The sequence below is a fragment of the Gavialis gangeticus genome, unplaced genomic scaffold, assembly GCF_001723915.1.
Source record: "Gavialis gangeticus isolate Ggan-Ray unplaced genomic scaffold, GavGan_comp1, whole genome shotgun sequence".
Classification (NCBI taxonomy): domain Eukaryota; kingdom Metazoa; phylum Chordata; order Crocodylia; family Gavialidae; genus Gavialis; species Gavialis gangeticus.
Genome location: NW_017728995.1, coordinates 45,879,674 through 45,894,173, shown reverse-complemented (window position 1 = coordinate 45,894,173; position 14,500 = coordinate 45,879,674). Strand labels below are relative to the sequence as shown.

The following is a 14,500-nucleotide window of genomic DNA, read 5'->3' as shown; positions in this document are numbered from 1 at the left end:
TGAGCTGTTCAATTAGTTTTTTGCCTCAGTGTCCTTGAACAGGGGTCAAGATAAGTCTCCTAATGGGCTGTTAGACGGGCATCAGAGGGACACCAGCCCACCAACTGTCGATGCTGACTTGGTACAGAGTTACTTGCATGGACTGGATGTGTTCAAGTCAGCAGGCCCAGATGAGCTTCATCCGAGAGTACTGAAGGAATTGGCCGGTGTCAATAGCAGAACCACTGGCACGGCTCTTTGAGCACTCACGGCACTTGGGTCAGGTCCTGGAGGACTGGAGAAGGGCCAATGTGGTTCCTATTTTCAAGAAGGGGAGGAAGGAGGATCCAAGTAACTATAGGCCAGTCAGTTTCACTTATATTCTTGGAAAGGTCTTTGAAAAGATTATGAAGGAGCATATCTGTGGGAGTCCAGCGGGAAAAATAATGCAGCGGGGCAACCAGCATGGATTCGTAGCAGGTAGATCATGCCCGACCAATCTGGTTTCATTTTATGACAGGGTCATAAAATGCTTCGACAGAGGAGCAGAGGTGGATGTTGTTTTCTTGGATTTTAGCAAGGCCTTCAATATGGTATCTCATCCCATTCTCATAAATAAATTAAGAGGCTGTGATATAGATGTTTACATGGTCTGGTGGGTGGCAAATTGGTTAAGCGGTTGCACCCAGAGAGTGGTAGTAGATGGGTCGGTATCGACTTGGAAGGATGTGGGTAGTGGGGTCCCGCCGGGTTCAGTTCTTGGATCTGTACTCTTCAATATCTTCATCAATGACTTGGATGTGAAGTGTACTCTGTCCAAGTTTGTGGATGATACTAAATTGTGGGGTGAAGTGCACACTCCAGAGGGTAGGGAACAATTGCAGGCAAACCTGGACAGGTTAGAAAAGTGGGCAGTACACAATAGAATGCAGTACAACAAGGACAAGTGCAGAGTGTGGCACCTAGGGCGCAAAAATATCCAGCACACCTACTGGCTGGGAAGTGACCCTCTCAGCAGCACAGAAGCGGAAAGGGATCTCGGAGCCATAGGGGACTCCAAGATGAACTTGAGTCGTCAGTGTGATGAAATCATCAGCAAAGCTAACTGCACTTTATCATGCATCAGAAGATGCATGACAAATAGAACCAAGGAGGTCAGACCACAGTTAGAGTACTGTGTCCAGTTTTGGGTGCCATACTTCAAGAAGGATGTTGATAGACTCGAGAGGGTCCAGAGGAGAGCATTCGTATGGTCAGAGGCTTACAGGACAAGTCCTGTGAGGAGATACTGAGAGACCTGCACCTCTTCAGCCTCCGCAGGAGAAGGCTGAGAGGTGATGTTGTGGCCGCCTACAAATTCATTAGGGATCGGAGCAAGGGATTGGAGATGCTGTGTTCACCAGGGCGCTTCTTGGGGTAGCAAGGAACAGTGGTCACAAACTGACAGAGAGCAGATTTAGGCTAGATATCAGGAAAAACTTCTTCATGGTAAGGGTGGCCAAAATTTGGAATGGGCTTCCAAGGGAGGTGGTGCTCTCCCCTATCTTGGGGGTCTTTAAGAGAAGGCTGGATAGGCACCTGGCTGGGGTCATCTGACCCCAGCACTATTTCCTGCCTAGGCAGGGGGTCAGACTTGATGATCTGTTGCAGTCTCTTTCAACCCTAGCATCTATGAATCTATGAAATAGTGCTTATTAATTAGCAGAATTTTCTGTGACATAATTTGTAATGGTTCATTTAATTATGTTTAGTTCTTATACGCCATAGCATTCTTATCTTTAGAATCTTTCCCGAAAAATAGGCCTGATTCTGCTCTTAGTCATGATTTTCTAATTTAGCCATACTGAAGTCCTTGAAATTACACTGCTACAAGTAAGTTCATAGTTAATCTCCTTAACAACACTGTGAAATGGATAAGCATTAACAATTATTCCTCTCTACCTGGGCAGGGAAGCTAAGCTAAGCTAAGCTAAGCACCTTGTCCTGTTCCAGTTGAACTTAACAAAAGTTGTCCTGCTGATATAATTGGGTCATACAGCAGAAAGCATGTGGCCTGACTCTTTAGAAGTGTCCATAATCCCAAACTCCTAGTGTTCCATTCTTCACTTGTAGATGCTTGACATGTCTGAAAAATCAGACTAAACATGAAATTAAAGTATATAAATTGTTTCAAAGCTAGCTTTATAACAAAAGATAATGAGACTTTTTGGTCAGCCTAGGGGACAGGGAAATTTTTACTAGACACAGTACAGAACCTAACATCATCAAGGGCCTGCAGCTTAGGCTCTCAAATTGAGATGGAAGACTGACTCCAGGCTGAGGCCGAACTGTCTTCCCTCTGAAGAACGTGATGTGTTCATTATAGTAATCAGTTGAAGGGACATATCCATCTAGTAGGCTACCAGACTGAATTAGACTGCACACTAACTGAAAGAGTTCTTCTGGAGGCTCTTTGTGACAAGGCAAAAAATGCTCTGCACACTCCAGAGCTATAAGGGCTTGTTCTGCTGCGATTAGTACCTTCAGGTACTTTGGATTCTCTATGCCTGCATAGAAATCCAGTTTTTGGGACTTGAACATGATGCATTGGTGTGACATTGTATCCTTTAAAAATTATCAGATTTCATGCAGCTCTCCAGCCATCTCTTCTCCCATCTGCATTCCAAATGCTTCAGCTGTTTCCGATCATTGCCAAACCATGGTGGCCTCCAGGCATGAAAAATAATGAGGAATGAGATCTGAGAGCCCTCTAACATTGCTGATAAGAGCAATCAGTGAAATTAATTGAAATCAACTGGTTCTGGCAGAAAGGGATGTAAAGAAAGATTAAATATGCCATAGCACCAGTTATGGAGGTCTCTAAAATCTGTGGACCTTTTTAGACTTAGAAGCCATCAAGAATAAGATGACTTTGATGCTGATATTGGTGTGGAAATGTGTCTGCAGTAGAACCTGAATTGAGTGGGGTGGGCTGTACAGCCCTAATTTTCACTTGAATCTTAAACATAAGGCTGAGTGACTGAACCTTGAGAGCTTTCCTCAATACTGTGGATAGACTACAATGAGTCCAGTTGCTTACAGGAAAATGCAAATTAGCTCATTATGTCAGCAAAACTGGCATATGTGTTGAAAAGACAGTAAATTCATATGGGCTTCCTGAATATCAATTTAGAAAACTCGGCTACAAAGTTCTCTATGAAATTGCATGATTGGTATGCCAACAGAAGATTATACCTTCTTCAGTGGGACTGTTGGTAGACACATGGCTACCAGCAGTTTTAGTTTTTGGTTTTCAGGTTTTAGTTATGTGAACACATGTAAAAACAATTCATTTTCACAAACAGAAATAGCTTAAATGTTGTTCATATAGTTGCTGTTGGTTGCTTAATTTATATATCAAGAGGCATCAGCTTAAATTTAAAATTAATTTTACAATACATTTTAAAAGTAGCGGGTGGGTCTTGGCTGCATATCACTCATACCTAATTGCTGGAACCTTTAAAAAAATTAAGGATCTCTGGCAAGCTACAGGTTTTTTTTAAAAGGTCTTGTATAATTTGTTTCTACAAGTGGAAAAGTTATGAGAAACCAGTATATTTACATATAAAATGTATATTTTAAGTGTCTTTAAACCATTGTGAGGTAAAATAGCAGCATAGCATCTGACTCTTCCTTACTTTCTCTGTAAGTAACTAATTGTAGCCAGAGGTTGAGAGAGATTTTTTCTATGTATTTTAGCACCAATGTTGCTGCCTTAGCGGAAGAAATCCGAAAAGCAGAGCCTCTTATTACAGCTTCACATAAAGAGCAGGTTGTACATCTAATACTAAGGTTACAAGAGAAGCTTGGGGAGCAAGAGGATCACAAATTCTATCTCTTTAAGGTAAAAGGTTTGTTCAGAATAATTTCTATGCTTTTTCTGGTCTTGGCTATACTGTTTTCATCATTAGTTTTAATTAGTGTAACAGAGCAGAATTTTATTCCCATGGCCAGATCTTTTGCCCTTTTCCATTACCTTTGAACTGCTGTGGTGGCATAATAGGGACCAAATCTAGTCCTACTTGGTTTGCTTGAGATCCTTCCAATTTGAGGGGAGGGCAAAAGCTCCTAAATCCCCTACCCAACAGCCTGAGGTACAAGGCTTTGGTTGGGCTGGAGGAGGAGGCCTGGGAGGATAGATATACTCATCTGGAATATGGATCTTTGAGGACCATTGTTATCTGGTGCAGATTAGAGCAGGCCCCGGGGTTAAGGTTTACATATGATTTTGAGAGTGAATCTCAGAGGTTCGTAACATAGCTGCTGTTATCAAAAGTCTCAAAGAGAAAATCATCTAAGGGCTTATAAGCATACGATTTTCTACTTCATTTAATGGGAGCATTTTTTTTCTTTTGTACTAAATGCCACAGTGCACAATTGTCAGTTCTTCTTTGCCAGTGAAGTGAACTTTTTAGTCAGGCTTTTTTATTGAATCCTTCACAGATGAGTGTTTCTCAAGCTCCTCCCCAAGCTGCACAGGTGGGTCTTTCCTGTATGCCCCCCACCACTGTATGGTCTTAATGACATAGTGCTGAAAGGATTTTCCTGCATCATTAAGTCCCATCCCCAAGTCTGCAGAAGAGCACCAATGTTATCTGTATTTTGTTGTAAAGTCAGCAGTATTGATTTTTTTTCTTCTTGTGTCCTTGCAATAAATCATGCTGAAATATTGATTGAATATTACATTTTACTATCCAAAATAATTTTTTACTCTATATTGTTGCATTTCATCAGCAGATGGCACTGTGTAACTACTAGAAATTGTTGGTCAGTTGTGCAAGTGATTTTAGTGTTTAATCTTCAGGTAAAAGGTTTATAGAAATGCACTTTTAATTTTACAGCATTTACAAAACTGATTTATGAGAAGAGTTGATTAAAAATGTATAGCTTACAGCAGCCTGAAGCTGTGTGGGCTTTCTTGACTTATTTGGGGATTTAGTACATATGACCAATCCTACTGGCAGTGACAGGGTATCTCTAACTCTTTGGAAATGTAGCCTCATGCAATAATAGAACCATCTAGATAAAAAATAGTGTTGTACCTCCAGGCATACTGTCTGTGTGGTGATAATTATAACCACACTTGTCATTTACAATTGTTCTTTGTTGACATATCAGATATTTGCAGGCCATCATATACAGATATCTCAACAGGAAAAATGTATTTAGACTGTGTTAGGGGTAGTATAGCAGTTGATTTATCTTATTTAGCAGTACAAGATCCAGGCTAATCTGACCAGTTTTGGCATGTTTTCTGTTCGTCAAAAGGAACTGAAGATATGTTAATTATGACAGCGAAGACACTCAGTTTTACCTTTCAGTCTCAGATAGCACACACAAATACTACAGAGCTGTCAGCAGCTGCTGTTACATTGTTGTAAAAAAGCCAAAAACGTCAAAGGAGTACTTCTTGTACTTGTTTGCACTGTTTTGGAAGCTGGAGTTTTACATCATGGAAGGAGGTCAATCTTAAATTGATCCTGGAGGTGGAGGCAGTGGTATAAACCTGTTTTCTTTGTTGTTTGTGTTAGGCAAACAGCTATTACACCCACTTTTTTAGGAGCTGGAGATTGTTATATGGTAATAGCATGTTATATACTGTTCTAGCAATTTAAACTTATGAACTAGTGTTGTCTAAATTTCAGTACTAATTGTTGTGATCACTGCATTCAATAAATGAACAGGCATACATGAATGCGTAAAACAAACAACAGATTTTATTCTGCAGTAACCAACCCTTGCAGACCCTATGTCTGACTCTGACTCCTAACTAGCTGCTCTCTGGGGGACCATCTCCCAATGTTTAACTCCCTCAGTCTCCCGTTCGGGAGCATCTATAATTTATAACTTCTATTACTACATGGATTATGTATATTTTCCAACATAGTAATAGAGTTTCATTCTATGGCTGTTTTGCAAAGACATCTCTCATTGTCATCAGAGGGGATTCTCTAAATGGCTCAGCTGCAGCATGTCCTCTCAACAAAGGAGAGCTAACGGGGAAAATGTTCTGGTCCATGCTTCAGTGTAAATCTGTCTAACTTTCTTTACTTTGTTGTTAATTGCCAGATACATTTATACCCCCAAGAGGGGGTTATTTCTCAGTATAAGAGCAGCCTGGAGGGAGCCCTAAAAAGCTGGAGATCAAATCTCCATGTATGTCCATAATCATTTATGCTAATACGCCTATATTTGTATATTCAGAGTGTTTTAAAGAAAGCAAAATGCATTTTTTTGTTTCTCCATCTTTATCATCCATTCCCATTGCAGAACCTTCCAAGACAGCTTATCCTGCTTTCCCTGAAGAAAATGTGTGTGTGTGTGTCTAACTTTTTTTGCCTTTTCTTTTTCCCCTTCAGCTATTCATCACCACTCTTCCTCTATTTCATCACCTCATCTTCCTTTAAGATCCATGAGTCCTGTTTATTTCCCTTATTAAACAAGTGGTTAGCTAGCTAGGGGACCAGAGAGAGCAACTCAAAGCTAAACGCTCTGGTTATATGCCAGAGATTAAGAAGCATTGTTCATCATCCATTTTTTCATTCTTAAAGTTCCACATATAAAAAATATAATGCTTCATTACTGAAGTAATGACATCATTGTTGTGTCATTGTCACCAAATGCTGTCATTTAACAAATAAGGTTATGTTGTGACTGAATAACAAGATCAGTATGAAGCTGGTTTGTGAGGAATAAGTTTTATTTAAACACAGACCAGTTTTAAGACTAGGCAAAGAAATGCAGAAACTTGTTGGCAATGTAATTTATTCTTATATGTGGCAGCAGAGTGACTTTTGTTTATCACTGATAATACTTATTTTAAATAAGCCTTCACTTTTGATGTCCCTGACAATTAACAGAAAGCATAAAAAGAAATGCTCTTTGGCCCAAAATTCTTATAAGTTACGCTAGAAAAATATATTGGCTTCTATAATCTGAATGATGCAGGAAGTGGTTATGTCTGAAATCTTTTTGAGTTTTATCCTTATGGTTTTCTGTTCTGACATTAATTTGCTTTTTGATTCTATTCAAGCATACCAGATTAATAGATGATTAGATTTAATGGGCGTTTATACATGTGTTCCAGAAAGGGGTGGGGCGTCAAGTGTATCAGAGTTCCCGTGCTGAAAAATGGTGGTGGGGATGCTTTAACTAAAGCTCATCCAAAGAGGGACGCTGATACATGTGATGCTAGAGTTTACTGGAGTACAGTAATTGCCACGCTCCAGCAGACTTGATTAATTAAATCTGCTGTGATGCACTGTAATTACAGTGCATTGGAGCAGCCTCGCTGCATATGTATAGGCACTCAATGAGATGACTCTCTAGGTGTGGAATTGTGACTTGGTCTGCCTTTCTCCCCATTTTTAAAAACAGCATCTTACACTTATTTGAAATCTTCCACTATTTTATCTCGTGGACCACAATGTATAATTCAAAAGCAAATATCAAAGAATAGCAGTCTGGGCCATATATATTCCAGTAAAGTCCTCAGTTATGATCCATAAGAGCTCATTAATTTCCACACCCTGCAGCTTTGACCTGTGGTTGCTTTTCTCTTCTTAGAGAAGGCAGCATGCTGAAATATGCAGAAAAGATAGTTTAGTCAGTTCTCATATAAACTGAATACAACTTCTGACCATAGCCTTGGTGGCCACTTAGTGGCATAGCTGCACAACTGTCAATCCAAGTGAACACAAATATTTTCTTTATATGGATTCTTCAGTGGTAATTGCTTAGATGTGCTTTCTGCTAGCTAGGGGTTAATATGCTACTGTAAGACCTACTAAGCTGGTCTGACTCAAATTGGAAGAAAATATTAAGGTTAGGTTAATTTAAAAAATCATAGTAATTTGATTTTTTTTCTTTGAAAATTCACCAAATCTTGTTTTTCTTATATTTCAGGTTCTTAGGGCACATATATTACCACTGACAAATGTAGCATTTAACAAATCTGGTTCTTGGTAAGTTTTGTTTCTAATTTAAAATGTGTAATGACTAATAGAAAAATATTTTTATGTATAAATGAAATTGTAAGTGGATTTTATGCTCAGATCTAGCTTGGAAACTGAGGTCTTCAATATTATATGTAAGAAGGCTTTGAGTGTGAAATCAGCTCTTTAGACCTCTTATGAAAAAAGTAGTGGGGACTGCCAAACTTATGGGTAAGTTTCAATAGATGGTACTCTTCCTTTTCAGAGTTGCTGACAATAGCTGCATATCAACAGGATCAGCATAGAGAAAGTAGCAATTCTAGTATAAGTGGATTTCTGCTATAACTAACTATTGCTTCCTTAAGCTGTAACTTTTCTTTCATTATTTTCTTTAAAAAGTAAGGTTAGCTTTTCATTGGCAAATAGGATGAATTCAACACTAGTATTATCTTTTCAAGAATGCAATATTTATTATATTTTTGAAAATTGCTTAATATATGATATTTGCCATAATCAGTATTTATGAGGATAACATGAAAGGGAAAATAGGTTTAGGATCCAATACAAAGCCAACTGAAATCAATGAAAGACTCTCACTAACTTAATTTTTTTATTTCAGAAGTTTGTAGTGTTTAGGAATTCACTTTGTCTTTCTTCATTTTAGCTTTATCACTGGAAGCTATGACAGAACATGCAAATTATGGGACACTGCATCAGGAGAAGAACTACGTACATTGGAGGGACACAAAAATGTTGTCTATGCGATAGCTTTCAATAATCCCTATGGGTAAAGATGTCTTCAAAATGTCTGAGGCACCTTATTATTACCAGTTGTGCTGTGTTACAGAGCCATCATCAGAACTTTAAAGTAAAATAGATTCTTTGTCACAAACTGAACCAGAAGACTTAAACTGGCCAGTCACCACAGGAAGACAGAGTATATTTGTTGTATAAAATACGTGGTCAAACTTGTTTTCAGCTTGACTTCATAGATTGACATTTACAAATTAATAATTAACTTAAATATTTAGATATTTAGCATGAAAATTATGTTACAGAATTCTGATCAGATAATATATCATAGACAATTAGGGTTGGAAGGGACCTTAGACAGTCATCTAGTCCAATCCCCTGCTTAAAGCAGGACCGTCCAGTTTTGGGCTCCACAATTCAAAAAGGATGTGGAGAAGCTTGAGAGAGTCCAGAGAAGAGCCACGCACATGATCAGAGGTCAGGAAAACAGACCTTATGATGACAGGCTGAGAGCTATGGGGCTCTTTAGCCTGGAAAAGCACAGGCTCAGGGGTGATTTGATGGCCACCTATAAGTTTATCAGGGGTGACCACCAGTATCTGGAGGAACGTTTGTTCACCAGAGGACCCCAAAGGATGATGAAGTCGAACGGTTATAAACTACTGCAAGACCATTTCAGGCAGGACATAAAGAAGCATTTGTTTACTGTTCGAGCCTCCAAGGTCTGGAACAGCCTGCCATCGGAGGTGGTTCAAGCACCTACGTTGAACACCTTCAAGAAAAAATTGGATGCTTATCTTGCTGGGATCCTATGACCCCAGCTGACTTCCTGCCTTCAGGAGGGGCGCTGGACTCGATGATCTTCCGAGGTCTCTTCCAGCCCTAATAGCTATGAATCCCCAAATAGATTATTCTAGCCAGGGCTTTGTCAAGCCAGGCCTTAAAAACCTCCAAGGATGGAGATTCCACCACCTCTCTAGGTAACTTGTTCCAGTGCTTCACCACCCTCCTAGTGAGAGAGATTTTCCTGATATCCTCCTTCTGCAAGGACCAGGCCTTCCTTGCCTTAGTGGTGTTACACAGTCACTGTCTCACTTCCATACCAGCCATCAGAACAAAATCAACATAAAGGGCAGCAAATGAAGTAGCTGCTGTTCTGGTTGAGCTCCATCATTGACCCAGAAACATTTTGTTAGATAACTACATCCTGAAATGTGCTCTGATATGCAATATAAACCTATGCTGCTGCAACTTCAGGCTAGTGCTCTTCATCCTGCTCTCTGCAGCAGGAGAGAAAGGGTGTTCTCCCTCTTTTTTATGGAAGCCCTTCAGATATTTGAAGACTGCTATTATGTCCCCTCTGAAGTGCCTTTTCCATAAGCTGAACATGCCTATTTCCTTCAGCCTTTCCTTGTATGGCTTGCCTTCCAAGCTGCTTATCATTTTTTTTTCACCTGTCTCTGGACCCTCTTTTTAACTTTTCCAGCTGTGTCCAGACTAGCACAGCTATGCAGTCTGGCGCTGCACACCTGTATGCAGTGCCACATACCGCACATTCAGGCATTCCTCGCACTGGTACCTTGCAGCATGGAGGGGGGCGGGTTTGACCCTGGGAGATCCCAAGGCACAAAGTGTGCTGCTGCTACTTGTCCTTGGGGGAACCAAATGACCGTGCTCATCTGGATGCGGCCTCCATGTCCATTTCAAAATATGGAACCCAGATCTGAACACAACACTCTAGATGAGGCCCAACCAGTGCTGAGTAAAGAGACACTCCCACCTTCAATGTCTTGTACCCACTTCTATAGAAGCATCTCAAAACCACATATACCTTTTGTGCAGCTATAGCATACTGCAGCCTTATATTGAGTCTGTAATCAACTAAGACTATCACAATCTAATGAGAGAATGAACTTGTTGAAGATCTTGATGCAGGGTAAAATTAAAAGCTTATGTCAAATGCAAAATAACTAGTTTAACGTGAATCTTTAGGTATATATTATATCCGTTGTTATGGTAGAAGAGCATTTAATGGCACTTGTTATGAAGTATTTTATAATGTCAAGAGTGAAAGAAGGCTACAGATATAGGAAAGATTTTTACTGAGCAGAAGATATTTTAGGCCCAGTCTCTCTCTCACAGAGGTCATGATAATTTTCCTTTGTTCTCTATAGGAAGAGAATCAGACCTTTAAAGGTAACTCTGATATTACATATGAGAAAATGGCATATGTAATAATCTTCTTGTATGTTAACACCCTTTGAATTTTTAGTTAGATTGTCTGTAAATTAGGCTTTGGACACCTTTGTACTGATGAGTTGGCACAAAGCTGTCCCAGTGTACCAAGGAACTGGAGTCAGCTTTTCTAATTTGTAAATGTAAATTGGTTTCAAAACAGCTGTGAGACGCTAGTATTTTCTTGTAGCTTTTTCCTTAAAAAAACCTTTTGTCTCAAAGTACATTTCACGATCTGGTTATCTAGCAAAATGTTTCTGGGTCAATGAGGGAGCTCAACCAGAACAGCAGCTACTTCATTTGCTGCCCCTTACATTGATTTTGTTCTGATGGTATGGAAGTGAGACAGAGTGACCATGTAACACCACTGAATCAAGGAAGGCATGGCCTTTGCAGAGTGAGGGGAAAGGATTCCTTATTAGTCCTCTTTGAAATCAGGATATGGTCAGCCATAACTTGGTGCATAATGTTTATTACTAATTCCTAGTATTGTTCATGAGATGATGTACTACATTAAAGACTGGGGGTATTTTGCAAGTTTTTGGGGAGGATGTGAGGGGGTTAAATTTTTTTTTCATTTAAATACAAATAAACTGTTTTCCCATTTAGTGACAAGATTGCCACTGGATCATTTGACAAGACCTGCAAATTATGGAGTGCAGAAACAGGAAAATGTTATCATACCTTTAGAGGACACACTGCAGAAATAGTGAGTGTCTGAATTAAAATTGTAAATCTTTGCCTCCAATTGTATCTTCATATATCGTGTAACCTTCATTTTCCAGCCTTAGTAATCCAAATTACTCTGCCAAGAGATGCTAATTATTACATACATATTTCCCTCAGACATTGATATAATCAAGATTGTAAAAGCATCTCTTTAACAAGCTCTATTGTGGCAGGTCTTTTACTTTTGTTTTCAGAACTAAAGCTCTGCTGGTTTTTAAAGAATTGTACCTTGTTCTTTGTAATTAATACTAACTCTTTTCCTGTTCAGCACCGTTAGTAAGCAGCCTTTCTATTTTTGCAGACTGTATTGCTTTTGACCTTAGCTGCACAGGAGAACAGAATCCAAAGAGAACCTACTTACACATGTTGGGCTTTATTTCTCAATCTAGAGATCTGAGGCAAAGGAGCACCTCTTTCTTAAGGACAAAGGGATTGCCCCACTGGACCATATTTATAGTTCATCTAGTCCAGCAACCTGATTCCACCATGGCTGGTAAAAGATGCTCCAAAGAAAGGTTTAAACAATCCCATAATAGGAAGACAGAACAATTTGTCACCCAGGGGTTTCTCACAGACTCCTAGTGGCAGGGAGGGCCAGGCACAGGTATGGGGAGGCAAAGGGCAGAAGCTGAGTGGCAGAGGGCAAGAGGCATAGGCACGAAGGGAAGATAGGTGGCAGGAGGGCAGGTATGGAGGTGGGTAAAAAGCAGGGGGCAGGTAGGAGAGGAGCAAGGGCTGAGGGTCTGGCCTCTTACCTCCAACCCCTGCTTCTTTCCCTGCCACAGCTGTTGGGGGCATGAATTGTTTGATACAACCCCCTGATAATTAGATTGTATACATGGAATAACAGATTTGTAATTTCCATGTACAGAATCAAATTATTGCAGAGGTCATTTTAAATGTGAAGTTGTCTTGGATTTGGGTAAATACGGTAGAACTTGGTGCTAAGGATATTCTTTGGCAATGAGATCCACATCCTGTTCATATCTTGTATTCAAATTGTGTGTTTTCTTTTCTTTTTTTAGTTCCCTCTGTTTCACTGAATGTTCCTTTCTTGTTCACCTCTTGTTCATCGTCTGATCCATGTTTTCTGTTCTGTATGTTCTTCTGTATATGTTCTCATTCATATTTGTTGCCATCTCCTGCATCAGTGGTGTCAAACTTATGGCCGTGGGCCAAGCCCATAGAGCTGCTGTATCTGGCCTGCTGGGCCACTGATGGATTACAGGAAGTTGGTGGAGCATGATGGGGGGAGTGGCTTGCCCCAGAATCCAGGACTTTTGGGCCCTGTTGGACATGGTGATCAGTGACAGAAGGGTTGTTACAGTTCAAATTGCCCTTCAGTTGCCTTGCCCATTGCCACTGCCATGGCCCTGCTGCCACTGTCCCACACTCCATGCTAGACCTGGAGCTAGTGTCGTCATCTCCACATGCTCCTACTGCAGCCAGAGCTGCCACCTTATCATACAGTGTGTTGGTAGCAGAAGCTCCAATTCCATTGTTGAACATGGGGTGGGAAGACTTGTTGTCATTGTAGGAGAGAGCTTAAGTTCTAATGTAAAACTGCACTGAAAACATTGAATGTGAGTATACAGAAAATTCAGAAGCATCAGCAATGCAAGAAAACAGTGTGGTTTAATCATTAGCGTGCCTTGTTTCCTCTTCAGGGAGTTTCAGGTAAAAATTAGTGTGGATCTATTGAAACACTTGCTTATTTCTACTGAGATAATATTTTAGTTTAAAAAATTTTTAAATTTATCATTCAATAGAATTTCCAGTAAAAAGAATTTTAGAAACAGTGGGCATGCATTTAATTTGTAAGTAGCAAAGGTGAAAAATGGCTTGAGAAAAATGTTGCTATGCTGCTTTTCTTTGATGTATAGAGCATGTATATATTTGCAGTATTTTGTGTTTTTCTCCTCTGGTACCATGAAGGACCTGATATTTTAAAAAAGGCCTCAGTTTAACCTCTAGCAGTTTTATGTTTGCAAATCAGGTAAATAGATATCAAAAGGTCTGATCAATTTCCTTTGACTTCAGTGTTAATTTAAAAAGGCCCATATTTGTATGAATTATTCCTGAAAAAAAATTGGTAGAAGATTATGCTAGCATAAATGGAAGTTAGTTCTCCAACTCAGGCCTGCATTTCTAAGAGTGTGTATGTACTACACTTCAACAACTGTTGTCTGTGGTGTCTAGATCTGTTTAGTAATGGAAATATGAAACATGATGTTTTAATTTACCATCATATATAATTGAAAATGCAGCTATGGTTTTAGCATGCCTTTCCTTTTTTTTCAAAGATACCGGCTGTTCCATATTACTATATTTACTCAAATATAAGATGACCCTTATTATAAGATGACCTCCTAACAGTTAGATTCTACATATAAAAAATTTATAAATTTGTTAAAATGTTCCAGGAATAGAATCTAATTGTTAGAGATTTGCCTTGGTTTTGTCCCCTTCACACTGCTACAGTAGGGGAAATAAATCTGGGGGTTGGTTAGAGTTAACAGTGTTTCAAGCCATGGTGACCCCATACCTTAGCACTGCTCAGTATGTGTGTGTACTCCAGATTCTCCCACCCCAAAGGATTCATGTGTTAATTAGCCCCTTACTCATGACTGGAACTGGGTGTTCTTGTCATAAGTATGGAAATCCTCCCAATAATTTATATGTAGATGAGGTGCAAGGGAACTTGGTCCAACTGCTGTTCATGGACGAGGAGACCACACTAATCATATGTGCTAGGCTGAGACAGGGGCCAACAGAGGGAGTCTGGGTAAACTGTTTGAGGCCCTGTTTGATGACGTTTGCAAGACATATAA

The 14,500-nt window shown here is 39.7% G+C and overlaps 1 protein-coding gene across 1 annotated transcript in view; it reads left to right on the top strand.

The window, feature by feature from the left end:
• The window catches only part of DAW1 (dynein assembly factor with WD repeats 1), a 63,214-nt gene that overhangs the window by 30,263 nt on the left and 18,451 nt on the right, over positions 1-14,500 (top strand). Inside the window, exons 3-6 of the mRNA XM_019503607.1 lie at positions 3,718-3,862; positions 7,924-7,982; positions 8,617-8,739; positions 11,550-11,649. Coding sequence (XP_019359152.1) covers positions 3,718-3,862; positions 7,924-7,982; positions 8,617-8,739; positions 11,550-11,649 — 427 coding nt within the window. The remainder of the gene's footprint in view (positions 1-3,717; positions 3,863-7,923; positions 7,983-8,616; positions 8,740-11,549; positions 11,650-14,500) is intronic.